A 27834-nucleotide genomic window follows, 5' to 3' on the forward strand; every position below is an offset into this window, starting at 1 on the left:
AGCTACTTCTGTGTGATTACAACAACAAAAAAGCTGTTGTAGAAGTAAGTTGCTGAATTTGGAGGTAAAGATGGTTTTCGTTGAGGAAGGAAGGGAGAGGCCAGGAGCTGAACAGGTCATCCAGCAGGAGCCCTGTGTCCTGACATTTATCTATCCTCAGGGGGCAGCGCCTGTGCCATCAGCAGGCCCGATGCATTGAATCCATGCAGGATGCAAACCAGACCGGAATGATTCACCTCCACTTCCACCCCTTCTCCAAATTCCCCGAGGTACAGATGCTGATTTTCGTGACCTTCCTGATTATGTACCTGGTCAGCATCAGCGGCAACCTCTCCATTTCTCTCATCCTCTGGATTGACCGTTCTCTCCACGCCTCCATGTACTTCTTCCTGGCCAAACTTGGCAGCTCTGGAGATCTGCTGCTCTTCCACCATTGCCCCTCTGACTCTGGCAAGCACCCTGTCCATGGAGAAAACCCTCATCTCCCTGCCTGGCTGTGGTGCCCAGATGTTCTTCATATTCCTGGGCAGCGCTGACTGCATTCTGCTGGCCGTCATGGCCTATGACAGGTTCATGGCCATCTGCCACCCTTTGCGTTACACCCTCGCGATGAACTGGTGGTTTTGTGCCCGACAGGCCCTGGGCTCTCTGGTGTTGGGGTTCATCTTGGCCATGCAGCCGACTGTGCTCATCTTCCAACTCCCCTTCTGTAGGAGAAAAGAAATCGGTGTGTTCTATTGTGATGTCCTTCCTGTTATGAGACTGGCCTGTGCAGATACCCGGGTCCACGAGGCCACTCTGTTTGTGGTCGGTGGCACTGTCTTCACCATCCCCTTCCTGCTTATCACCCTGTCCTGTGTGTCCATCATCCTGCCATCCTGAAGATCCGCTCTGTGGAGGGGAAGCACAAGGCCTTCCCCACCTGCTCCTCCCACCTGGCCATGGTTCTCCTCCAGGATGGAGGTGCGAGCCTCATCTACCTGTGCCCCGGCTCCAGCTACTCTCCACGGAGGGGCCAGGTAGTGTCTGTGGTTTACACATTCATCGCCCCTATGCTGAACCCCTTGACCTACAGCATGAGGAACAGAGAGCTTAAGGATGCTTTGAAGAGAGAATTGATGAAGGTCCTGTCATCCTAAACGCAACAAACACCCTGGATGTTCCTGTGTAACATTGCTGAGTAGAGACGAATGGGTATGCTCTCTGAAAGACGGGAGACAGGGGCTAAGAGGTCATTGGTTTTACACTGTTACTTCTTCGTGGTTATATTATTTTTGAAAAGTCATTGTCCTTTTCTCATTCTTAGATTCCTCATCTCTAAAATAGGGATTAAAATGCCCACAAGACCTAAATTCTGGGATAGTTATCATGATCAAAAGATATATTAAGTGGAAATACTTTGTGACTTCCATTTATTATTATTATTATTTTGCTGCAGGGCATGTGGGGTCTTATTTCCCCAACCAAGGATTGAACCTGCGCCCCCTGCAGTGGAAGCATGGAGTCTTAATCGCTGGACCACCAGGGAAGTCCCTACTTTGTGACTTTTAGAGGGAGATGTAGCACTGTACATCATTATCACTAACCTCAGCATCAAGTGAAAAGTCTGTGTTCTGCTTTGGACTTCTCTCCAGATGTAGGTCTCAGGTTCTTAGCATTGCACATATGGGCAGGGGCAGAGCCAAGAATAAGAGGCAGATCAAACCAGGACCATCCCAGTCATGATTCCCATTATGTAAATGCTGAGTTTGTGCCGCTTTGAATTATTTGTCTTTCATCCTAAATTATCTTCCAGGGAAATGTGATAGGGAAAGCACTAGAGTTTTAAAGTTTTGTTAGGTTCTCTTTATTTAACTTTATACCTGGAGCTAATCTGTCTCCATCTCAATCTCTGATTCTATTAGTCTGCTTCCAAATCCCTCTCCCTTTATCCATTTGTTCTCTTCCCCATTCTCTGTCCCTTTCTTCTCGTTCTCGTTCTCTTGCACACACACACACACACACACACACGCATACACATTTATCTCATAGTCTCCCTTTCTGCCTACCCCTAGTTGATATGGTCTGAATATTTGTGTTCCTTCCAAATTCACATGTTGAACTACTAATGCCCAGTGTGATGACATTAAAAGACGGGGCCTTTGGGAGGTGCTTAGGTCATGAGGGTAGGTCATCTCACGAATGGGATTAGTGCTCTTATAAAAGAGACCCCTCAGAGCTCCCTAGCTCCTTCCGCCATGTGAGGATACAATGAGAAGTCTGTGACCTGGAAAAGGGCCTTACCCAACCATGCTGGTACCCTAATCTTAGACTCCTAGCATCCAGAATTGTGAGAAATAAATTTCTGTTGTTTATAAAGCCACCCAGGCTGTGGTATTGTGTTACAGCAGCCCAAATGGACTAAGCCTAGTGTATGTATTATGCTAAGCATGCATAATATGGAAAAATTGCTTTGTTCACTAAGCCCCTTGGTGGAGAAAAGAGGTAGTGTTGGTTCAAATCTGGATTCAGGTAAAACAGAGCTAATTCTGTGAAGACAAACACTGGATACATTGAGGAGGTGAAAGAACTCATTCATACGGTTCCGAGCGGTCTCCGTAGGATGATAATCGTTCTGATGATGATCATTTGTCTCAAGACAACGGCAGCAGAACATAGATGCTTTACTATCTTTCTGTAAGGTAGAGGAAGCTCATTCATTCTTCTACCTGTTGATTACTGAGGGATTTATTTATTCACCAACATTGAGAGAGACAGTAAGCAATGACTTATTGAACTCTACTGTGTACTACGCTCCCACCTGTGGTAGGTGGAACAGGAAATGGAAAGGTAAGTAAGAGGCAGCTCCTGCCTGGAAGGAAGTTAAAAGTCTAGCAGTATATGAGAACATACACCACGATTACACCAAGTGTCAAGTGATACAATGCTATGAGCCACCAAAGGACAGTCAGTGAAGGGAATCCAGGTTAGTTTGCTGGGGAAGGTGGCACATGAGCTGCACCATGCCAGGTCTTCAGGTCTGCGTGTATGCAGAGGGGCAGGAAGGGCATTTCTGGAGGAGGGAACTGTGAGGGCACAAAAACAAGGGAATCAGCTACGTAGGGAAACAACCTCTGTTTCCCTACCTGGAAAAGCATAACACGTGTGCCATGACATTTTTATTTTTTCTGACGTGTGTCACAGGCCTATAGGGTAGAAACAATGACCAGAAGTCATATTACATGAAGCTGAAATGTCACCTTACTCTTTTAAAAGACGAGAACCCAAAAGGATCTTCTTTGGTTCACTTACAGAGGCTTGCTTCTCCTCCTATGTTCTACTGCAGTATTCTACTGGGTCAGTGTTATTACCTGTAGGACACCAATCCTGTTGAATAATAGGTGTTTGGGGGAAATAAACATTATACGGTCAAACAAATGTGAAGAACACTGTGCTGATCAAAATAAAACTAGTGGTTTACTGCAGGTTTATTCAGTGCCTGTACTGTGCAAACGTGCAGTCATGACTCTTCAAGATGAGGGATTCACGTTGCATGTTTTCTAAATTGTCACCACCAAACTCTTTTATTCCTTGGAATCTCTTAGGAAATATTTTATCGTGTTGAATCTACTTTGGAAAATGCTGCCGTGGCTAAGGCTGACTGGATAAAAAGAGGGCGATTTCACTAGTGATTGATTGAAATATTCCAGGCACTTTTCAATTCCCCACGCTCTTTGAGAAAACAGTGTAGTTATGAGTTAGCAGGCTTCTTTTCCAGTGATTGAATAAGGGAATTAATGATTGCCATATACCAACCCATTTATCATCATAGTAACCCATGAAATGCGTGTTAGTATTATCTCTGCTTACATATAAGGAAACTGAGACACAGGGAGGCTAAGTAACTTGTTCAAGGTCACACAGCCAGTAAACATAAAACTGAGATTTGACCTGGGCAGCGTGGTCACCAAAGCCTGGGCAAAAAACCACTCTCCCAACATGCTATGACTGTCCAATTAGAGCTTGGGAAAATCGCTTCATTTTTCTGACAATTCAGTTGCATAATAAAATGGGGACAATACTATCTACTCTGTCTCCCCGAGTTATTGTGAGATCTCCAAGGAAAAAAACCCCAAACTGTAAAAGGATAATAAAAGATGCAGCACGGTTATTCAAACATCGACATGGAGAAATACACTAGATGGCTCATTTTTTTAAATACCAAAAGTTTAAAGACATAAGTGTTCAATTCCTTTCACCTAAGGTTTCCCTATGTTTATCCTGTTACCCTTGATAGGTGTTTCACAGGTGTTGTGAGAAACAAGCATGTCTTCTACAGCTCAGAAGTAACAGCAGGCTTCTCTGCATGAGGCTTCCTAACTGAGTCTTCCCACTTACCTTACCAGGCTCCTTGGAGAACTATATGCTTAAGGGTTCCAGGGATTGAGGAGTTTGTATAAACACAAAAACAAATGAATATGGTGCAAATTATTTATATTGTTAAATCATAGGCATAGGTGTGTGGTATAGGGAGATTCGTGTTAGGAAAAACATCTGAACAACATGATATAAAACATCTTTATAAACAGAGCACATTATTTTTTAAAAATTTATTTTATTGAAGTGTAGTTGATTTACAATGTGGTATTAATTTCTAATGTATAGCAAAGTGATTCAGTTATATATATATATATATATACATCCTTCATATTCTTTTCCATTATGGTTTATTACAGGATATTGAATAGAGTTCCCTGTGCTATACAGTAGGACCTTGTTGTTTATCCATTCTATATACAATATTTTGCATCTGCTAATTCCGAACTCCCACTTCATCCCTTCCCCACCCACACCCCCTCGCCCTTGGCAACCATAAGTCTGTCCTCTATGTCTTTAAAATACATCATTTTAAACACACCGTTCAGTGACACAGGGAGCTGCAATTGCATTTAGTTTTAAGATCCAGGAAGGATCTTCTTTCCTCCTTAGGCAGAGGAGAGGAGAATCCCTAGGGAGTGTGTGTGTGTGTGTGTGTGTGTGTGTGTGTGTGTGTGTGAGTGTGTGTGTGAGTGTGTGTGTATGTGTAGTCACACACTACATAAGAATAGTAGTCAACTATTCTTTGATTTATCCTCCAAATAATTGCAGTGCACCTACCTCACAGTACCCCTGGAAGGTGAATAATATAATACCTGGTCGTTGCTCTCAACAGATATGTAAGCAACGAGGTATAAGACAACCCAGGGTTTGCTTTTAAAATAGATCTGAACAAGTACCGTTTGGGGCGGGAGGGCAGAGGGCCAAGGAGACCACCTGAGTGAATTGGAGAAGGCCTCGGTCTTAAAGGAGGAGTAGGGATTTGTCAGATATGAAAGGGAAAAAGGACGAATCAGGCAGAGCTGGGTGGGAAATCCTGGGCATAGTAGATGCAGAGAAGAGGTGAGTGTTTGAGGAGGCTGAAGGTGGGGCTGTGTGTGTCAGGGAGTGACAGAACCTGGGGCTGTGGCCAGACTGTGCAAGGGCTTGAATGACATCCTAAGAAGAGTCTGGACTCCCTAATCTTGTAATAAGGAGCCACTGATGAATTTTAATCAGAAGAAAGACATAATGGAGCCCTAGGACAAGAAGATTCATTTAATTAATTTGGTAAACCCTAACTGAGTGCCTACAACGACGTTTTGGGGCCGAGGCTGGGGTCTGGGTTCACATTAGTGAAAAGGAGAGACCAGGCTGCTGACCTCGCGGAGCTCACGGAAGGTACAGGAGGTAGACCGGGTTACACAGTGTGGTAGGGCTATAATGAAGTCCAGGCTGTCAGGGAAGCATGTCTGAGGGACACTTAATCCTAGAATGGGTGAGGGTTGTCCAGTTCAGATACGGGGGAGAAGAGAGCTCTAAGTAGGTGAAAGAGCGTAACTCTGGCATGAATTTGGGATTTGAATTGTGTTCTAGGCAGCTGCTGAGATGGCTCTCGGTCTCCATCCCCTTGTGTTATCTCCTGGCCTTGAGTGTGGGCTGAACCTAGCGCTTCTCTTTTAATCGATACAGTACGGCAAAAGTGATGTCACAGGCGAGATTAGGTTACAAAAACACTTTGGCTTTTCTCTCTCTTTCTCTATCCCTCTCACCTGCTTGGGCTGATGGAATTCAGCTGCCATGTTGTGAGCTGCGCTATGAAGAGGCCCACGGGGTGAAGTACAGCCCTTGAAGAACTGAATCCTGCTGGCAACCATGTGAGTGACTTTGGAAGCAGATCCTTTCCCAGTCAAGCCATGAGATGAGATGCAGACTCCAGCCAACACCTTAATTGCAGTCTTGAGGCAGAGGCACCCAGCTAAACTGCACCTGGAGTCCTGAATCACAGAAACCAGAGGGTAATGTTGTTTCAAGCCGTTTTGGGGCAATTTGTTATGTGGCAATAGATAACTAATACAAACTGTAAAGGGGTGAAAACTACAAGTCAGGAAGTGTATTCTCCATCCTCCCTGCAGTGGGGAAGAATTGCTGTGGGGAACAGAAAGGACCTTCCCCTTCCATTTTCTAGCTCCTTTATCTCTTTCTACTGAACACCGCACCCTGGGGACACTGCCTCCAGGTACAATAGCCAGAAAGTGGTCTCACCTGTTCCTCAGCAGGCCCTGAGGGTCAAGGTGGGGTAAGGCTCAGTGCTTTTCTCCAGTGAGAAAGATACAGGCTTAGAGGAAAGAGAGAGAGAGGGAAGCGGAGCCCCAAACCCCAGGATCCTCTTTTTGGTTTGTTTGTAAAGGTGAAATGAAGTGTTGGCTGACTTATCTATAGGCAAAATGCAAACACTTGATTTAATCTTGCTATATTTGTTTAGTGGGGAAACAGCTACACACTAGACATGGTGGGAAACCAAGTACCCTGGTAGAGCAGAAAAATAAAAATACATCAGAGAGGAGGGGATCCTACTACGCCTGGAACCTTAAGTCACTGTCGGTCTACGTGGAGACCCTACAGTCCACTTGGGCACAAGGTCGGAGTCTTCCTCACCAGCCCATGGCCTCTCCTCACCCAGGTCCCTTGTCCCTCAGTAACTTGACTTTCTTCAGTTTATTTTACACAACTAGCTGCTGCCATCCAGACTTCTGCCTGTCATGGAAGAGCAAATATTCATAGAAAATGAACAAAATAGGGTTCATACCTAATAGGAGTTTTTAAAAAAAAGGCTGGAAGTCTGTGACAACTCCCTTCGAATAGAACGTCATAAGAAGAGAGCTCTGCTGATGCTTCCCTTCCTGGCTTCCTGGACTCCACGTGCAGTTAAGAGCGCTCTTTATGCTGTTTTCAATGTGTAAAAAAGTTAAGGAAAATCAAATGGTCACTTCTGTTATGGCCACACAGGCTAACCAAAAGGTCATTTTTTTTTTTTTCCCTTCATGGAAACATCCTCTCATAGGAAACCAAATTTCTTTTTTGTTTCCTAGTTTTATTGAGATATAAATTGATATATAACATTGCATTAGTTTAAGGTGTGCAACATAATGATTTTTTAAAAGATTTTATAGTTGTATAGTTGATTTATAATGTGTTAGTTTCAGGTGTACAGCAAAGTAATTCAGTTATACATATACATATGCCCATTCCTTTTCAGATTCTTTTCCCATATAGGTTACCACTGAATATAGGGTTCCCTGTGCTATACAGTAGGTTCTTGTTGGTTATCTATCGTCTATATAGTAGTGTGTATATGTTAATCCCAAAATGATGACCACAATATATCCATCGCCTCACATAGTTACAACTTTGTTTTTGTTTTGATAAGAACTTCTTTTTTTTTCCAGCATCATGGTTTAATTAAGGGAGCATATTCATTGTAGAGAACTGTAGTGAATATATTGATGATTGTAAATGTGACTCCTCATTACAGCCTTAAAATTTTTGAAAGACCAAAGCACAAAGATGTCAATTATATATCCAAACTACAGGTACAGAACAAGTACATGTATTTTCCATGCTCCAAAATTGAGTACACACTGTACTGTCATAGGGAAGGGGTTTACCAATGAAGACCTGACAATAAAGTACTCAAGATTGATATACCAAAATAAAATATAAAATAGGAGTTTATAAAAACAAGTTTGACAATAGCAGAGAGGACCCTTGATAAGAACTTTTAGGATCTATTCTGTTAGCAACTCCAAATATACAATACAGTATTATTAACTATAGTCACCATGCTGTACATTACATCCCCGGGACTTACTTTTTTTATAATTTGAAGTTTGTACCTTTCGACTCCCTTCACCCATTTTGCTCCCAGCCCCCCATCTCTGGCAATCATCTGTTCTCTGTATCTATGAGTTTGAGGAAACCAAATTCTACCTAGTAAATGTATTTTCTAAGGGATATGGAATCATTCAAAACAAGATATCCACAAATGAAAATAAAGAATGTATGATGTTCTTGACCTTGAAAAGTTCGAGAATCACTAGTTTTGATCAGCCTCCTTACCTCACAGATGAGAAAATAGATTGTGCGATGTCAAGTGACAGCTGTTTTGTGGCAGAAACTGTGTCTAGAACTCAGTCCTCCTGGCTATGTGTCAGCAATTGTTCCGTGGCTCCATAGCTACTGTCCCTTCATGGAGAGCCCGTCTTGTGAAGGACAGATTAAATTTCTTAATTGTTTGGACAAAGGCAAAAAGCAAGAAACAGTGGTGGAAGTTACAGGAAGGAAAATTTTTGTTTCATATAACAAAACACTTTTAAACAACAGTTGGAACTGTTCAACCAGAGAAGATGCTTGAGAGTGTTTGAAAAAAACGGAAAAAATTAAAATGCATTCAGGCAGAGGCTGAATGGCCATCCTTGGTCATTTCCTGTGGTCCTTTTCAGACGTCTAATGTGAAGAGTTGTTCACATATCTGTCTCCTCAGAAGACTGTCTTTTCCTGAAGCGCGGGAACTTAGCTATCCCCAGTAACAAAAGTTTGTTGGGACTTCCCTGGTGACTCAGTGGTTAAGAATGTGCCTACCAATGCAGGGGACACGGGTTCGAGCCCTGGTCTGGGAAGATCCCACATGCCGCGGAGCAACTGAGCCCGTGCGCCACAACTACTGAGCCTGTGCTCTAGAGCCCGTGAGCCACAACTACTGAGCCCACGTGCCACAACTACTGAAGCCCGCCCGCCTAGAGCCCATGCTCCATAACAACAGAAGCCACCGCAATGAGAAGCCCGCGCACCGCAACGAAGAGTAGCCCCCGCTCGCCGCAACTAGAGAAAGCCCACATGCAGCAACGAAGACCCAACACAGCCAAAAATAAATAAATTAATTAATTAAATAAAAAACCCAAAAACAAAAAACCTCACATTGTTGTGCAACCATCCCCATCATCCATCTATAGAACTTTAAAAAAAAAATTTTTTTTTTGTTAAGGAAAGGAGGTGGAATGCGATTTCTGATTAGCTTACCGTTTCCATTTCTGACCACCAGGGGGCGCAGGAGCCTTCCCTTTACCAAAGACTGGAAATTAATTCACCTAGCGAACGCCTGGGGTAGAAGGAAGTGTGCAGGACTACAGCGAGGATTACAGACCATATCTTCATGGGAGGCGATGAAGTCAGCACGGAGCAAGCGCTAAGATTGCAGAACAGGGCAAAGTTCTGTTAGAATTATGAAAATATTTACAGCCCTTTAAAAAATATATTTATTTATTTAATTAATTTTGGCTGTATTGGGTCTTCGTTGCTGCACGCGGGGCTACTTTTCGTTGTGTAGCACGGGCTTCTCATTGCGGTGGCTGCTTCCCTTGCTGCGGGCTTAAGTAGTTGTAGCGCGAGGGCTCTAGAGTGCAGGCTCAGTAGTTGTGGCGCACGGGCTTAGCTGCTCCGTGGCATGTGGGATCTTCCCGCACCAGGGCTCGAACCCGTGTCCCCTGCACTGGCAGGCAGATTCTTAACCACTGCACCACCAGGGAAGTCCTACAGCCCTTTAATCTGGATGCATAGCTCAGATTCTTTCCCTGATTTGAGGATTGAATCTGCTGGATATGTCATTTGTTCCCAAGAAGGAAGATAAATAGGGAAGACGGAAGAGAGGGTGGAGGTGTGGGGCAGGGGAGGGGAGAAAGACGGAGGGGCAGTGCGAAGAAACCGCCCACTTTTCAGAAAGTGGGATCAGGTACTACTCACCTAGGGGATCAGGTCGGAAAGCTAAAGCTTTCCAATACACACATCCTTCTCTTACAGCTCTGCTCCACAGGTGACGAATCAGTCATTCCTCCTCTGTCAACAAGGCCTCACAGCAAACTGGGAAGTGGGTAATATCTCTGATTTACAGATACAGAAACGGAGTCGCCTAGAGAAACAATAACTTTCCAAAGGTATACACTTTGTTAGTGGCAGGTGTTCTGACTTCATCACTGAACTGCTTGCATTTCTCTTAAGGATCCCCATTGCCAACATCATAAAATCCAAATTCTTCGTCCCGGCCTTCCCCACCCCGCCTCACCTCCAGTTATTTCCACGAGGAGCACACTCTTTCAGCTCCAGCACGCAGTCCGCCGGACCGTGCGCATTCCTTTACTTGGAATACGCTTCCTCCAGGCAGAATTAATTGCTCTCTCTCCCCCACCTGTTATAGCACAAATCACTTTGTCTTAGAGTTCCCCCACCTGTTATAGCACAAATCACTTAGAGTTCCTCGTTTACGGGATGTTGGCGCCGCCTAGCAATGAATCAGTCTGTTGAGGGCTGGATCCTAGCACAGAGCCCGGCACAGGTAGTGAATGGCTGTTGAATGGAAAGGCTGGAATTGAGGTCAGACAGACCCACTCGCGGCGAGATCTCCCAGTGCTGGTCCATCGGGGGACCTGGAGCTAGGGGAGGTGGAGTGAGAGGCGCGGAGGGTGGCCGGGCGGCGGCGGGGGCACTGGCCCTTTAAGGAGGAGCGCGAGGCGCGGCCCAGGTAAGGGGCGGGTCCGCCGGGCGGATCAGCGCTGCGCGCCGGCGCCGGCCGGAGAGCCGGATTTGGAGCGCGCGGCGCCGTCTGGGCCGGAGGGGGCGGCGCGGCGGAGCCTCCAGTGGCCTCGGACGCTCCTTCTCGCCCGCGGCCGCCGCCCGCCTCCTGCTCCTTCGTCCTGGCCGGGCCCGGACGCCACTTCCAGCCGCTCACCTGGGACGTGCTCACCTGCCTCCGGGCGCCTGGGCACCAGGATGAAGGACCGGCTGGAGCAGCTGAAGGCCGTGAGTCTCGCCGCACCCGGGAAGCGGGCGGGCTGGGGGCTGCGGGGGTGGAGCTGCGCGGGAGAGGGGCTTCCCTCGCTCCCCCAAATCGAGGCGGGCGGGGGGGAGTGTGGGGCGGGCGCAAGGCCTGTCCTCCCCAAGCTCCAGACGCACCCACCCCTCCTCTCTGGGGTCATGTGCCGGGTGATTCATCGCTAGGCTGCAATTTCCCTGGATGCCTCTAGTCTCCTCCCACCCCCGCCCCCCAAGCTGGACAGCATCAGTCTAGAGATGGGATCCTCGGGAGGTGGTGGGTGCTTGGGCCCAGCGGGGCTCTCTGTGAGGTCAGGGGTCACTCACCACCTGCCCAGTGCTGCCTGGCACTGTGCCCAGGACCCGCCTCCTCCCACGCTCCTCCTAGTTTCTCTCCTGGGGGACGCTGAGACGACTGCCCTCGCCCCCGGAGAGCAGCTCTAGTGGGTGACCTCCCGAGCTGTGAGCTGGTCACGTGCCTGGATGGGTCCAGCTCCTCACTACCCAGCTGTCTGTAATTATTAATTCCCCCCTCCCACGCCCACCCCCATCCTTGGGACAGCTGTGGTCAGGGCCAAGGATCTGAAGGTAGATCGTTTCCAGCTCTGCTGCACAAAAGCTGTAAAACCTTAGGCTACGTACTCTTTTGAGCCTGTTTCCTTATCTGTCAAAGGGAGAGTGATATGCCTTAGAGATTTGTTATGAGATCAAATGATATAATGGGGCTTAGTATAGAGAAATGTTAAAGCATGGGTTAAGTCCAACATTCATTGAACAAATAATTATTGAGTGTATTCTATGGGGCAGGCCCAGTGCTAAGCCCCGGGGATTGGGTGACTCAGGCTCTGTCTTAACGGAATTTAAAATCTAGCCCGAGATACAAGGTAGTCCATCTACTTGGGAGCTTGTCAGAAGCGCAGAAGCTTAGGCCTCAGTCTGGACCTATGGAATCAGAATCTGATTATTCATAAATCTCCCCGGGTGATCATGAGCACATTGAAGGTTGGGGAACAGGGGACTGGATAGAACTGGGTTTGCCTCCTGGCTCCACTACTTACCAGCCATCCCTTACTTAACCTTGGAGCCGAAGTTTTGTCATCTGTCAAATGGGTAGTTGTGAGGACTGAACCCAAGAGAGTATGCAGAGCCCTTGGTATGGTGCCTGGCACATACAGGACTAAGCAACGGTAAATCTTATGCTCGTCCCTGCGAAAGCTCTTCGGAAAAATAAAGCCTTGTGCAAGTGTGAGGGACTTCTGGGCTGATGTCACAGTTATTTTTCTTTCTCCTCCGTTGTCTTGGCTGAGACCTTCTTGACCCTCTCACCTGCTCTAGGTAGTAGGGCTGCGGAGGAGGCGGGGGTGATGGGGAAGTGACGGAGGCCAAGGGGCAGCCGCCGATGGTGGGAGTGAGCCTCCCAGCCTCCTACTTGCTCTTTGTCATTTGAGCCTCATATCATCCCGTTTACTGTCAGGGCAGAATTGATTGCCTCTGTTTTTAAAGATGAGGAAGGTAGAGCTCAGACTGGGAGGGAGGGACGCCCCAGGTCACAGAGCTGGTGAGGGCTCAGCCGGGGGAGGAACCCAGGCCGCTGACCTCTCTTGACCCGGAGCACACTGGCTGGGGCGGCAGAAAGGGAAGAAGAGCGTGGTTTTGAAGATCTTCCTAGAGCGCGCAGCCGGCAGTCCCGAAACAATGCAGAACTGGACAGCAGGCGGAGGTGGCGCCCTTCCTTGCGTTGGAAGTCCATTCCATGTCCGGCTTGCGGGGTCTTAGTTTCCCGACCAGGGATGGAACCTGTGCTCTCGGCAGTGAGAGCGTGGAGTCCTAACCACTGGGCCAACAGGGAAGTCCCTCCCACGGCCCTTTCAACGGCCATTGCCAACAAACAGCACAGAGCCTTCACTGAGCTTTGAGTTCCAAGTATACTTTCACTTTGCCGGGGAACCCAAGCAAGTCCCTTTGCTTCTCCGAGCCTCACTGTTACCTTCTGTAAAATGGAGCTAATGCTGTGTTTCTCCCTTTCCCTCTTGGGGATGTGGTGGAAGTGAGATTGTAGACGGCGCCGTTATGATGGCAGTGCTGTTCTGACATCACAGGTGCTGTTCCAGCCTTGTGGAGCAGGGAGACGGGTGGTAACACGGTGCAAGAGGCCCCGGCTGTGGGTTCAAAGGATTCCAGTTGTGGCTGTGCCCTTTAAGAGCTGTGTTCCTTGGTGTCACTTTACCTCTCTGCTCCTCCAATCCCCCTTTGGAACGCTAGGAGTTTGGTTAATCTCCGAAGCCCCTTCCCGCAATATTAACGTTTTTCTTGAAGACTGTTTGTTGTTAAGGTTTAGATGGCTTTTGGCTTCTGGCCCACCTCCCCTAACCAGCCCCTCCTTCCTCTGGGAGAGAGACACCCCCGCCCCCGCCGCAACAAAATAACCATCTTCTCTCTCTGATTCCTTTTATCAACGTTTGCTAACCTGCATGAAACCAATTTTACCCTGAGCGCTGGTGCAATCTCCGTCTGTGGGGCTCTTTCTAAACTCTGGGGGAGGCGAGGCGCTAACTGCCTCCGGATAGCTGGAGAGCTGTCACGTGCAGGGGATTAGCTCTGCTCCGTGCAGATAGGAGGAGAAGACGTGAAGAAGCGAGGCTGATGGGCAGACGTGAGGTCTCTGTAGAAAGCGTTTTTGGTCGTCAGAGCTGCCCGAGGATGGGCTGGGCTGGGCTGGCAGGACATGGGAGGGAGGCAAGAAGCTTGTTGGGATGTTGAATGTTGTAGGAATCTGAGTGTTCTTGGAGGGAGGGGAAGCACATGAGGAGATTCAAGGCCTCCATCAACTCCGAGGATGTGTGTTTCTAGAAATGCTTCATTGTGAGCCTGTCCCAAGCACTGGGAAGCTCTGAAGTCCATAGGACTGAGGTCTCAGAGTTGCTCCTGTAAAGTGGATCATCGTACCCTCCCTATAGGGTCACTGAGGGTGAAACGAGATAATCCGTGATAATCACCCACCACAGAAAATTCGAGTTCCCCAAACTTGACCTGCTGGAAGCAGCATCCACACTGAAGGGCGCACCTTCCGGAGGCTACAGTCACAAGCCCGGACTCATCTCTTGCATGGCTCCTCCTGGCTGGCCATCCCAGCGGCCTGCCCTTTCAGTGACATCAGACAGGCTTGCCAGGAATGTGCGGTGCCTACACCCAGCCTGTCTCACAAGGCGGTTCCTCCTGATTTCTCACCAGCTGAACTTTGGATCCGCTGAGTCCAGACAATTCCCATCCAGGAACCTCTTGCCTGGCCCTCTTTTCATCCAGCAAATGTTTATGGAGGGACTTCTCTGGTGGCGCAGTGATTAAGAATCCGCCCGCCAGTGCAGGGGACACGGGTTTGAGCCCTGGTCCGGGAAGATCCCACATGTTGCGGAGCAACTGAGCCCCTGCGCCACAACTACTGAGCCTGTGCTCTAGAGCCTGTGAGCCACAACTACTGAGCCCACGTGCCGCAACTACTGAAGCCCGCGTGCCTAGAGCCTGTGCTCCGCAACAAGGAGTGGCCCCTGCTCCCTGCGACTGGAGAAAGCCGGTGCGCAGCAATGAAGACCCAACGCAGCCAAAAAAAAAAAAAAAACCCAAAACAAAAAAACCGAGCGCCTACTATGTCCTAAGCCCTCTGATAGGTGCTGGGGATGGGGATGGTAATGCTGATGAACACATACTCCTGGGCCTTAGGGAGGTCACAGTCAGCTAGGGAGACACACAAGAAACAGACACAGTGTCCCATCCTTGGGACAGAAGCAACCGCAGGAAGATCCTGCTGGCCAGCCCCTGGGGACAGGGCATTAGGGCCTGGGGGCTCTTCCCAGAAGAAGTGATGCTTCTGCTCAAGTCCGTGTTGAGGCTGAAATTCAATTCCTTCAGAGGCATGGGGAGTCTCCTATGAAGAAAGGCAAGGATCCTGGGTTTTCTCAGCCATTCTCCCGTTGGCGAGTGCTTCACACAGACAGCACGATCGGTGCTTTTTGACCTCTACGTGCCTAGCATCCTGCTGGGCATCCTGTTAGGCAGAGTTATTTATTTTTTTTTGGCCACGACGCATGGCTGTGGGATCTTAGCTCCCCGACCAGGGATCGAACCCGGGCCACGGCAGTGAAAGCACCGAGTCCTAACCACTGGACCGCCAGGGAATTCTAGGCAGAGTTCTTATACAGAGTCCTGGTCTGAAAGAATACATGGTCATATAGGGAAAACAAAGGAGTATATTCCATGAAAAGAGAACCCCCAACATCAAAGGTAGATAATGCTCATAGAGAAGCAGTGATGTATGGAATGGAGGGCCAGGACTTTGGATCCCTGTGGAGATTGATTTGTAGAGAACTGGAAACATCTGGGGGTTTACTGGTTCCTCCACAGCCGGCGCCATTAAGGACACGCTAATGAAATCAACCACCTGAGGCCCTAAAGACCAGACGGACGTTTTCACTCTTTCTGTTCTGCCTTGTGTCTTGCTGCATCTTAAATGGCTTGTCCTTGGCCTCCTTCCCCATTTGAAGTTCCCCCATTTGAGTTCCTCAGGAGCACGGTTATAGTATAACCATCAGAAACATGGAGCTGTACGTCCCCTTTAGAGCTTAATTCCTTCCAAGACTATTTAATGAGCCCCTACTGCGTGCCAGGTGCTTTGGATCACGGCCAGGTTGTAACACCCTGCCTGGAGACTCTCTGCATTGGGATTCCATCCTTTGGTGATAAGATTGCTAACTGGTCGGTGGTTCCTTCCTCACCTCCTCCCTCTCTCTGGCAGGATTCATCCCCTGGGAGAGCTGTTCTGCCATGAGCTGGGCTGAGATGAGAGTTATAGGGATTGAGTAGGGATTACAGACCCATCAGCCAGAGGCCAGAGAGAAAATGCTTGGCTGAGAGCAGGGGATTAGTGTTATTTTTATTCCTGGGAGGGGGTGGGGGGAGGCCGGGGGTGGGGGGCTGGCAGGAGCCCGGGGAGAAACGATTGTTCATGTTGTTTTCTCTCCCTTCAGGGCTCCTTTCCCCTTTTGTCAAAATTCCTGCCCATCTTCCAAAACTCACTTTACAGGTAACGCTCCCTAAACGCAGCCTAGAATATGCCCCCTCCATGCCGGCAGCCCTCATGGGCTGCATGTTGCTTTGCAGTGAAATATTGATACTTCTGTTAAGTCAGCGGGGTTTTTTCTTACCATGGAGTGGGCTTGAAACCACCTTCCATCTGTTTTTTATGGGTTGGACTCTTTTGCCTCCTAGGTCCCGTTGTCTTTAAGATCGATGGCTCTATTACTTGTTGGTGTCACCGTATCAACTGCAGTAACAATGATCATTTATTGAGCTGCTACTTACTGTCGGAAAGGACTTGTGTTCGGTGCCTTACACACCTTGTCTCTAATCGTCTGAACCCCCACAAGGCACGATGGTGTTATATATTATTGCCATTTTACAACTAAGGGAATTGAGGCTCAGATTGGATTGAGATTCCCCAGCTGGGAAGTGGTGAGATCAAGAATTGAACAAGTCTGTCTTGCTTATTTATATCACCCTACACTGTATATAATCATCTCCCCAACTACACTGTATGCCCTTGATGCGGTGGCTGATGGGACGTTCTTCTGGGGTCCCAGGGCCAGCACTCTGCATGGTAGTTCCCTAGTAAACACTTGTCCATTGACTGAGCAACGGCACCTTGGCCCTTACACACCCCTGATTCATCACTAGGACTTGCTCTTCTCACTCCGTCCCCTGTGGGTTGGTGAAACTTTACCTGCTTGAAGTGCAGCGTTTACTCAGGGAACCCATGAATTTGCTGACGAAGCCAGAGGTCACTGTTCCGTCCTCCAGGATGAGGATGGATGAGTTCCAAGGCTCCTAGCTGTACCCCAGCCCAACACCTCACGGAGGGCTGCCCCTTTTCAGAAAGACCGTGAAGGAGAAGATGTGGATACCACGGTGAAAATCTAGCAGCCTCGTTCTTCCCCTGGAAAATCTTATATGTCCCTCAAGGCTCAGTCCCAGTGTCATCGCTGCAGGGAAGCTTCCAGATCTGGCATTCACCAGGCCTTCCCTGGGCTTCCACAAATCTTTATTTTTGTCGATATGTAAAAGCAGCCACGTGATGTTATGTTAAATCCTCCTCTCTCAGGGCCCAGACCACACACGCCTCATTCCCCTTGTGTTTTCACTTCCCAGCCCACAGCTCAGAAAGCTGTAAACCTTGCTGTCCAGTGGATGAACGGGGATGTTCTACAAATGAACTTGCTGGGAGATTCTGTAGTCCCGAGGGGCCTTACCTCCAGCCTTTTGTATAGGCCCCTTTGTAGCTTCCTCCCCTCATTACTGTTTCCGCTGTTAGGTCAGCCTGTTTTCTGGCATTGGGCCGTGTCCATGGCAACGTTCTCCTGTCTCCATCTGGAGACGTGAGTAAGGTTCAGCCCCCACCCAAAGAGATTAGTGGCGCGTATACTATCTGGGTATGTTTAGCTGCCTGGGTCAGGGCAACGCGGTACGTCGGCAAGATTGCTTTTTTTAGGAATAAACGTTTTACTCTGGACTAATTTTAGATTTACAGAAAGGTTACAAGGATAGTACAGAGAGTTCCTGTCTACTGGGTTTCCTCCATTGTTAATATCTCAAGTTAAGATGGTACATTTGTCGAAACTGAGAGACTGACCTTGGTACATTGCTATTCACTAAACTCTAGACTTTATTTAGATTCCACTTGTTTTCCCATGGATGTCCCTTTTTCTGATCTAGGATCCCACCCAAGATAATGCATTTCATTGAGCTGTCATGTTGCTTCAGCGTCCTCTGAGCTGTGACAGTTTCTCAGGCTTTCCTTGTTTTTCACGACCTCTTTGGTACAGCATCTGTGTCTTAGTGCTTTGGATGTTTGCGGGGGGGGGGGGGCGGGGGTGGAGGGGGGCGGGCTGCAGGCTACAGCTGGGGGTGGGGTTTGCTGTTACGAGGCATCACTCCATGGTGGTGGAGAACAAGGGCTCTGCAGCAAACTGCCTGGGCTCTCCTCCCGGCTCTGGCACTCACTGTCTGCATGGTCTTGGGGAGGTTGCTTGCATCTTTATGCTTTAGTTTTCTCAGCTGTAAGGCGGGGAGGGTCCCCAGAAGATTCTCGTAGAGATTAAGTGCCTTGGGAAATAACTATAAGGCACATATCTTAGAATCCTCATCCCAGGGTGCTGCTTAGTAACTGTTAGGTATTGTAACTATTAGTGAAGTGCTCTGGGAGGATCCTGAGGGCGAGGGGCTTGTGGGACAGAGGCTGAAAGGAAGTTGAGGAGGAGGCTGAGGACGGACTAGAGAAGACACTCTGAGCTCCTTCCTCCTTTTGGTATCCTTGGCAACTGGATACTGTGGGGTGCTGAGGGGGCAGTGAGGGGTGGGAGGAGGGGGAGGAAGTCAGGGAAAAGTGGAGAAGGCTGTGGTAGGGGAGGAAGAAGAAGAGGGTCATCTTTGAATCTCCTTGAATGCTCCTGGGGTGAGAGGGAAAGCAGGAAAAGGTGTGGTCTTCTCACCCCAAATGGCCTTCCTGTAGGTATCCTTTGGGTAAATTCATGCAACCTTCAAAATTTCCCCGAGGAGTCACCTTTGCATCCATTTTCTAATACCTCCCCCTTCCCTGGGCTCTGCCTTGAATTCAGGTGACGTTGGGTGCCCCATCTTCTCCTGGGTGTACAATTCCTGTGCTAAGTGCTGTCATCACTTACCGTGTGGCATTGCAATGACCTGTGTGCCTGTCTGCCTCCCATTTGAGACCATGAGGTCCCGAAGGGCAGGGGGTGCTGAGTTTGGTCTGTGTTTCTCCAGCATTCTGTACTATTGCTTGGGAAATTATAGATGTTCAATAAATACTGTTGGCTGAGTAAATGGACAGATGGATCTGTTATTGTGGATGGGACCTTGTAGTGAGTGAGAAGGAGAATGTAGTAGGCGAGGTGGCTGGTTATGAGACCCCAAGATCCTTCTTCAAAATAATCCACTGTGAACACTGGGTTGGACCAAGCAGGGTTCCAGCCCTGGCTTTGTTCCTTACTAGCCGTGTGATTCTGGATGAATTAACCTCCCTAACCACAGATTACTCATCAGTATAGATAACACCTGCCCACAGGGCATTTTTGTTTTGTTTTTCCTCCTTCCTCTCTCTAGATGAACTTCCATCCCTTGTCACTGCTCCTTCTCTAGACCTAGCTCAGGTCCTGAGAAACAAAAGCAGAGGAATTAACGTGGCATGTGGGGATGAAACTTTGATGATTTTTGTATGCAACAAATGGAATGCAAGATCTTTTCAAGCACACATAGAAGATTAAAAAATACTGAACATGTATTAAGACATAAATAAAATGTCAAATTCCACAAAATGTTAAGTCATATAGGCCATGCTCCCTGATGTTGATATAATAAAATTAGAAATTAACAATACAATCAGAGTCCTCCCCAGGTTTACCCGCTTTGGAAATTTAAAACCACCTTTTAAAATAACACTTGGGTTCAAAAGAAACCAAAATGGGAATGACAGACTATTTAGAAATGAATGATAATGAGAGTAGTAAAGGTCAAAATTTGTGAGAATGTCGCAGAAGCAAAATTCAGGAGGAGGTTTATTTCTTTAAATCCATATAGTAGAGAAATGACTTCATTCAAATAAATGAACTACAATTTAGCTCATTCTAAGGGTCCTGCTGCCACCTTCTGAGAATTGGCATTAGAGTTGCATCTTTTGCAGAAACACTTTTTAGAGAAAACTGTCTGCATGGCATGGTCTTGGGAGTTTAATATGTACCCAGTATTGCTCTGAACACTTCACATGCATTCACTAATTTAATCCTCACAACAGTTCTATGAGCAGATTATTCATGCTACAAACAAGGAAACCAAGTCTCAGAGAGGTTAAGCCACTTGTTTAAGGTCACACAGCTACTTAAGTGGCAGAGCTGCGTTTTCAACTCAGGCAGTCAGATGTATCTCCACATACCTGCACATTCATGGGATTATATGCACTGCTATCTTTTTCATTCATGCATATAGATTAGATCAATTTAGTTGTACTGACATTGCAGCATCCCCTGAAATAAGTGAGGGCGTGTTTCTGATCCAGCATGGGAAGGACATCTTCGAATAGAGTGTAGAGGGTAAGAACTGGGGCTCTTGGCTCCCACAGACCTGCTTTTGAGTCCTAACTCTGCCACTTATTAACTGAATCACCTGGGACAAGTTATTTAATCTAATTAAGTAGTTGTCTCAGCTGTCAATGGGGAAAGTCCTATTTGTCCCTCATAAGGTTGCCGTGAGAATTAAATAATATGTGTGAAACCACAAGAGTGCCTGCAACAAAATACACATATTATCTGGTGGTATCATTGTTATGGCGGAACGCAAGGAGCAGGGCCATCAGGGACTTTGGCTCTTGTTCAGTTGTCCAGCGACTCACTGGCCTTGGGTTTATTCCTCAGTGTCTTCATTTCCAAATGGGGCCATTTCTTGCCTCAAACTGTTCAGCCAGAACAACATCTTGAAAGTAAAAGTGCGAGGCTTACCCAGGGTACCGTTATCGCTTGATTTCCTCTATCGCAGGTGTTAGGGAAGAGGCAGTCAGTGGAAAGGGGAAGCAAACCTTCCCCTTTCCACTGGGAACCTTCCCTCTGGGAGGGTTTTGCTGGAAGAGACCACAGTGTAGGAGGGAGAAGGGGCATAGGAGAAGGTCCCTCTGACTCTCAAATGGGGAACAGAGAACACTGAGTGCCTATTCAGAGCTGACACTTACTCAGAATTTCTGGCTCTTTTAATTAGAGAAGAGAGACTGGAAAAACCAGATGCTGGGCCGAGGGTGCACGGGCATGAGTGTGTGTTTGGAATCCTTGGACGTGGTGGTATTTGTCTTTGGGAATCCACAGTCCCTCATCCTGGAAGGAGGCTGATGGGCGAAGTAGGCTGCAGGGACAAGAAAAATCACGTGTCCTTGTCTCTTTGAATCGGATTTATTGGGTGAAGATCTGGGTTTATAAAGAAGAGTTTATACCCCCAAGCAAAGAGCTATTTACATGTTCAGAGGAGGAGATGCGGGAATTTGTGCTCACTTGTTCCCACCGGCCACAACCCTTTAATACCCCACAGGGGGAAATCAGGACCAGATGCTCCTTCCTAGTCCAGACTGCTGGTCCCATCCTTTCTGTTATTATTTCCTTCGCCCCAAAACTTTCCCGAGGGCTCCTGGGTCTCCCCTCTTGTCCGGGGACCCTCTCATCTTTCTGGGGTCTGACACCTGAGGCAGGGAGGGCATCAGAGAGCTAGTAAACGTGACCTCTTCATTTGGGATGGCGGTTGTTTTTTTTTTTTTTTGTCTCTTTCTTTGTCCCTTCCATCTTGCCGCTCTGATTTGTAATGATCCTTAAGGAATTGCTGATGATTTAAACGTACGTTGCAGCCGTGTTTTAACTTGTAAAGGAGAGAGAGGATGCCCTCTTCTTTCCCTTTTCTTTAGAAGGCATACATTCATTTACTTTGGTGGCTTTCCAGCTAGCTAAGCTTGCTTCTTTCTTTCTGCCTTCCTGTTTTCCTCCCTCCCTATACTCCTCCCTCCCTATATTCCTCCCTCCCTCCCTCCCTTCCTCCCTTCCTCCCTTCCTTTTTCTCTCTTGGTAAGAGGCCTCGTTCTGAAAATGAAATCATATATTCAACCTCAGTGTAAAAAGCAGATGAAAATGAAGCTATGCAGATTGAAGGGGGGGTGCGGGCCAACCTGCTTGACTTCCCCTGGTGGTTTCTTCTTCTTCTTTTTTTTTTTTTTTAATACATTTATTTATTTATTTTTGGCTGCATTGGGTCTTCTTTGCTGTGCGCGGGCTTTCTCTAGTTGCGGCGAGCAGGGGCTACTCTTCATTGCAGTGTGCGGGCTTCTCATTGCGGTGGCTTCCCTTGTTGCAGAGCACGGGCTCTAGGTGCGCGGGCTTCAGTAGTTGCAGCGTGTGGGCTCCAGTAGTTGTGGCTCGTGGGCTTCAGTAGTTGTGGCTTGCGGGCTAAGAGTGCAGGCTCAGTAGTTGTGTCGCACGGCTTAGTTGCTCCGTGGCATGTGGGATCTTCCCGGACGAGGGCTTGAACCTGTGTCCCCTCCATTGGCAGGCAGATTCTTAACTACTGTGCCACCAGGCAAGTCCCCCCCGGCGTGGTTTCTGAGGCACCCCGGAGGTCTGGGGTTCCACAAAGCCGCATGGGAAAGCTAAGCTCCTCACTTGGTGAGAAAACCAAGGCTTAGTGGAGACAAGTGCTGTCCCCAAGGCCCCCAGCGCCTTTCTCTCGGCTCCGCTTTCTGCAGGGCTGGGCTGCTGTGAGTGGGGTGCAGTGGAATTAACAGGGGCTCAGGACCAACAACGGAAGCGTGAGCCCCAACTCTGCACATCAGTAGCTGGGAGGCCATGAATAAATGAGAACTTCTCTGCCCTGCAGGTTCTCAGTGACAGAATTTAGGAGGGGTTCATTGACACAGCATACGTGAAGCAGCCAGAGTGTGGCGGCCACCTAGCACCTCCTAGGGGCTCTGCAGGTGGCAACTATTTTTATTAAAGGAGCTGATGAGGAGGGACCCACAGTCGAACAGACTAAGGATGACGAGAAGGCAGTTGAGAGAAAGGCAGTGAGGTTGAGTGAGAGGAATTGCAGGTTGAGTTGAGTCCTGGGCCCCTGAACTCTTTCCACTGTGTCCAGAGAGGGAGTCATAGCCCTGGCTGTCCTCACTGAGTGTTGGGGTGCATGTGAGGGGTGGGGGGCGGGGGATGGAGCCCAGATTCGAGCTCAGTGCTGCCTGAGTCATTGGTGGTATCTCCCATCTCTTGGCAGGAGAGGCAGCAGGAGGTCGGGGGAGAGGAAGTGGATGGTGGGGCTTGTGGTTCTTACGTACGTTTTTTACTGCAGCTGATGTTGCAGCTACTGTGACGTTCCTGTTATCACATGCCTTGATGCTTTGATAAAGATGCCAAAGTTCTCTTCTTGGCTGTGCCCACTCATGTGGGCTGAAGATAAAGTGCATCATGTGCTTTCCTTGCCCTTGGGGTTCCTGAGGCCTCTTGGTCTGTAAGAGCACAGATGTGTCAGAGGGGAAGGACCCTTGCCTTGGGATCTGGTAGATCCCCTTCCGGAGAAGCCTGGTTCCAGCGTCACGTGACTCAGATAACCTGGGATGATGGCCTCTTTCTGGAATTTTCTGATCTGGACTAAACTTTGTTGCTTTTGTTGCCATTGTTATTTTATATTTTGGGGGCAGCATGCTACAGTGGGAAAAACTGCATGGGAAGATGGGAATCAAGAAACCTGGGTTCTATTCCTGGCTGCTCCAGTAACTCATTATTTGGTCTTGGGCCTTGGTTTACCCATCTCTTAAATGAGAGAATTTGATGATAGAATCGGTAGGGTTGCATTCAGCTCTAAAAGTTCTGTATCTTTTTTTTTTTTCTTTCCTGTTTAAGGGTACTTAGATCCAGATTAAAGCTATAGAGAAGATGACTTTGCTGGATCTTATGTATGGTTGTTTTTTTGAGATGTTATCATGTGCTATTCGTTGTGTAAGGAGCTTAAAATTATTATCTTATTTAATCCTCACAAAAGCCCTGGTGGACACTTTTGTTCCTGTTTTGTAGATAAGGAAATTGAAGCTCAGAGATGTTGAGCCCAGTATTTAAGGCTCAGTGACTAGCATGAGGTGGAGCCAGTTATAGAACCCTGGTGATCCTGATGCTGCAGAATTGAACTTCTTTGTGTGAGCACTTTCCGCGGAGGAGAACACACACTTTTTTTTTTTTTTAAACAGGCCCTTTATTTTATTTATTTAAATTTATTTATTTATTTATTTATTTTTGGCTGCATTGGGTCTTTGTTGCTGCGCGTGGACTTTCTCTAGTTGCAGCGAGCGGGGGCTACTCTCTGTTACGGTGCGCAGGCTTCTCATTGCGGTGGCTTCTTGTTGCGGAGCACGGGCTCTAGGCACGCAGGCTTAGTAGTTGTGGCTCGCGGGCTCTAGAGTGCAGACTCAGTAGTTGTGGCACACGGGCTTAGTTGCTTCGCGGCATGTGGGATCTTCCTGGACCAGGGCTTGAACCCATGTCCCCTGCATTGGCAGGCGGATTCTTAACCACTGCGCCACAAGGGAAGAAGCCCAGAACACACACTTTTAGACATCACTTCTTTACGACTAGGTGATGGGGAAACTGTCACTTATTAGGCACTACTGTGTGCCCTGTGTTGTGCTAGAAGCTTTCCACGTGTGAACTCTTCCAAGCCTCGTAAAAGTCATAAAAGTATGTGGTGTTATTACCATTTGCAGGTAAACTCAGGTCAGTAAGGGACTTGACAGAGGTCTCACAGCCAGTAATTGGTAATAACAGGTTTTGGACCTCGGTTGTGGGTGACCCAAGGCTTCTTTTTTCCCAGTTCACAGGTCCTCTCACTGGAGGTGGCCCAGGCTGCCCTGTTAGAGCCTGTTCAAAGCCAACATGTGGCCGTCTTGGGTGGGGAATCCCTGTACAAATTCCAGGGGTCTCACAAGTGCATGTTAGGATGGAGGGCTAGGGGCCTGTGCCCATGCTTCAGGACTCACGTGTTCCCAGCTTCCAAAACCTTCCCTTAGTCCATCCCACGATGGCAGCCTCATCCCATTTCCATAGCACGTGTACTGATTTGAAGAAAACTTGAGTTGACACCCTCATGTGTGTCTGTACACACACAGACATGGGATATATCCCCTCAGTGGGGGTCTCTACAAGACCTCCAAAGAGAGGAAACTCAACAAATGCTTGTTAACTCACCTTCCTGGAGGGAGACCAGGTTCCTATTTTCTAGTGAGGATCTCCGAGATCCTTTTTGGGAGATGGAGCTCTCTGGAGGCTGCTGAGAGGCCCAAGTATTGATGATAGTTGATAAAAGGAGCATTTTATCTCACACTTTAGAAACTGCTGGGTGGATCCAGGCTGCTGGTCTCTGGTAAGGGTTATTTATTCAACTAGAATTGATTAAGTTTCCGTTACATATATAGCGTATGGTAAGTGCTCAGTATACATGCGGAATAAGTTAATTAATGACAAGTACAAGTAATTTTCTTTTACTTATTTATTTTTTTTGGCCGCTCGCCATGGCTTGTGGGATCTTAGTTCCCCGACCAGGGATCAAACCCAGGCCCTCAGCAGTGAAAGAACCGAGTCCTAACCACTGGACCGCCAGGGAATTCCCAAGTACAAGTAATTTTAATTACAAGTGACAGAAGCCAGTTCTGGCTAAATGAATAAAAACAGCATTACAAGAATACTGTTGGGCTCATTGAAAGAATACTGGGGAAGATGTGTAGAACTAACTCTAAGCCAAGGGGTGGCTTAGGGAGGATAGAAACAAGGGTAGCCCTGGGAACCAAGCAGGTATCTCTGTTGGGTGCTGCTATAGGTTGACTCGGCTCTGTTCATTTCACATTCAGAATCCTCAGGGAGCTTGGGTGGGGATTGATAACCTTCCCAGAATCATGTGGGGAAGGTCGGGGTTATCTTCACAAAGGGAGGTGTTCTGGGCAGGCACACACTCAAAGTATCTTCTCCAGTGGATACGTAAGGCAACCCTGACCCTCCAGGAGTTTACAGTCAGTGGGGAAGGATAGATAAGTGAAGGGATAATTAATAGAGGGCTGGGATTAATGCTGTGGAAGGTTTGCACAAAATGCATTGGGAACTCAGGGAGGTTTTCGGGTTTGCATGGGGGGTCGGGGAGTGTCAGATCAGGGAGACAGAGAAGTTTGTTCGAGATGGAGTTTTAAAGGCTCAGTAAAATTTTGCCAGCTGGACAAATGCATTTCAGGAAGAAGTCCTTGTGTGACCGCTCAGCAATATGAAAGAATGGTGTGTCCAGGAAGTGCTAGGAGTTTCCAAGCGCCTGGTCCAGAGATGCATCATAGAGGGAGAAACGTGGGCGGGACTGGATCTTAAAGGACCCTATGTGCTCTGTTGGGCTTTGGGACTTTCAATCCTGGGAGATGAACTATCATTGAACGACTTTAAGTGGCAAAAGGACGGGATCAGTCCTAAGTTTTAGGAAGGTGATTGTTGGGGGCTGTAGCAGTGGCCTCGAATTCAGTTCCTTTGAACGTGGCTATTAAGCTTGGGTGGCTGATGGTTGCAGACAAGCCAGAGAATGAGATTACAGAGGAGCCAGTCAAAAGAGGCTCCCTGGATGGCTGGAGAGTCCCAAATTTCAGTGGGAATTCCCGGTAACTCCATCTGCTGTAGCAGGTCAGGGGGATGGTAGCAGGGGAAGGAAAGAGTTCCCTGGTGGCTTTCCTTGCTGGTGGAGTTCCCATGTTGAGAGTGACATGTCTTGGCTTAGGAGGCCATAGGCCACTGAAGGGTGTGGAGAAGCAGGTGTCGAGGGGTTCACCCCCTCCCCACCTCCACTCCCAACAACCAGTTCTTCCTTGCTCAGAGGTGGGCTGTGTGTAATGCCGCAGTCGTCTGGGAGGAGCATCTGGGAAGAATGCAGAAGCCGCTCAGGCCCTTTAGCTGGGTGGGAAGGGAAGCACTTCGTTTAGATAGCCATTTTGTGCTTTTGTAGAGGTAGCTGAATGAGATTATGAAAGCCGGGGTCCCCGGGGGTTGCTGGGGGCTGCCGGGAGAGCTTCCTTTTCCCCATAAACGTGAGCTCTGACAGGGAACAGCACACAGTGCTGTTTCCTTTGCAGTAGGTGGTTTCTGAAAACAGGAAAATGTTTGCTCCTACTGTGATGATTTGAAGCTAGTGCTTTGGAGGAATTGGGACTGTTTTAATACAGATGCCCGGTAGGGTAGGTCATGCATCTGAACGTTGTGGAGAAGACTTTAGGAACATATGGTCCAAATCCAAAGGATGGGCTAGAATCTGCCTGTCTCCAACATCTTAGCTGTGTGACTTCGGCCAAGTTACTTAACCTCTCTGTTTTACATTCTCCAACTGGAATGAGTTATAGTAACATCACCAATACCACCACGACCACCACCAAAACATAATATTTATTGAGTAGTTACAGTATGCTAGGCACTGTGCCAAAGTGTTTTATATTCATTATCTCATTTATTTTGTAAACGAACCTATGACGTAAGTGGTGTTCTTATTAGCACTTTACAGATAAGGAAACCTAGGCACAGCGAGCTTAGTAACTTGCTCCCTTCTTCCCCTCATCCCCCTGTAAAATATCAGTAAGTGTGGAGCTAGGATTTAAACTCAGACAGTGTGACATCAGAGTTTGATACATCACAGAGCTGTTCTGAGTTTTAAAGGAGATTATGTATGTAAAATGTTCACTACAGATATAGCTTCTCGTCTTTAGCGAGCATTCAGTGCTGTTCGTTATTTCCGGTGCTTTTGGTCTCACCCTCCTCCTTTTTGTCTCTCACAGAAGCAGCTGACACAGGATGACGATGCCGATGAGGTCGAGATTGCTGTTGACAACACAGCTTTCATGGACGAGTTCTTTTCTGAGGTAGGTGCCCTTCCGGTATTTTTTTTCTGAATGGACATAAGGAAACACAACTTCCTTAGTAAAGAATAAAAACCCCCAGATCTTTCAAGGGTAGCAGAGGAAAGTCAGTCTTTTGCTGGGGTGGAATGGACACA

The 27834-nt window shown here is 47.8% G+C and overlaps 1 protein-coding gene, 1 long non-coding RNA gene and 1 pseudogene across 6 annotated transcripts in view; 2 read left to right on the top strand and 1 right to left on the bottom strand.

Annotated features, from left to right (window-relative positions):
• The first annotated feature begins 203 nt into the window (after positions 1-203).
• On the top strand, positions 204-1139 carry LOC137772287 (olfactory receptor 10V1-like; annotated as a pseudogene).
• A 3549-nt stretch (positions 1140-4688) lies between these two features.
• On the bottom strand, positions 4689-11344 carry LOC137771483 (uncharacterized). 3 transcript variants are annotated; one of them, XR_011075370.1, is made up of 5 exons: positions 11132-11344; positions 9415-10734; positions 8455-8620; positions 7145-7281; positions 4689-6332 (listed from the first exon to the last, which is right to left on the bottom strand). It is a non-coding gene; the product is annotated as an uncharacterized lncRNA (long non-coding RNA). The 3 variants fall into 3 exon arrangements; XR_011075369.1 differs by having other exon boundaries at positions 9415-9580; positions 10135-11344; XR_011075368.1 differs by having other exon boundaries at positions 9415-11344.
• Positions 10989-27834, top strand: part of STX3 (syntaxin 3) — a 142186-nt gene continuing 125340 nt past the window's right edge. For all 3 annotated transcript variants that reach the window (XM_068554868.1, XM_068554867.1, XM_068554869.1), the window contains exons 1-2: positions 10989-11187; positions 27617-27700. In XM_068554868.1, the coding sequence (XP_068410969.1) occupies positions 11158-11187; positions 27617-27700 (114 nt within the window). In that variant the 5' untranslated portion in view covers positions 10989-11157. The remainder of the gene's footprint in view (positions 11188-27616; positions 27701-27834) is intronic.

Source organism: Eschrichtius robustus, chromosome 11 (genome assembly GCF_028021215.1).
Source record: "Eschrichtius robustus isolate mEscRob2 chromosome 11, mEscRob2.pri, whole genome shotgun sequence".
NCBI lineage: Eukaryota > Metazoa > Chordata > Mammalia > Artiodactyla > Eschrichtiidae > Eschrichtius > Eschrichtius robustus.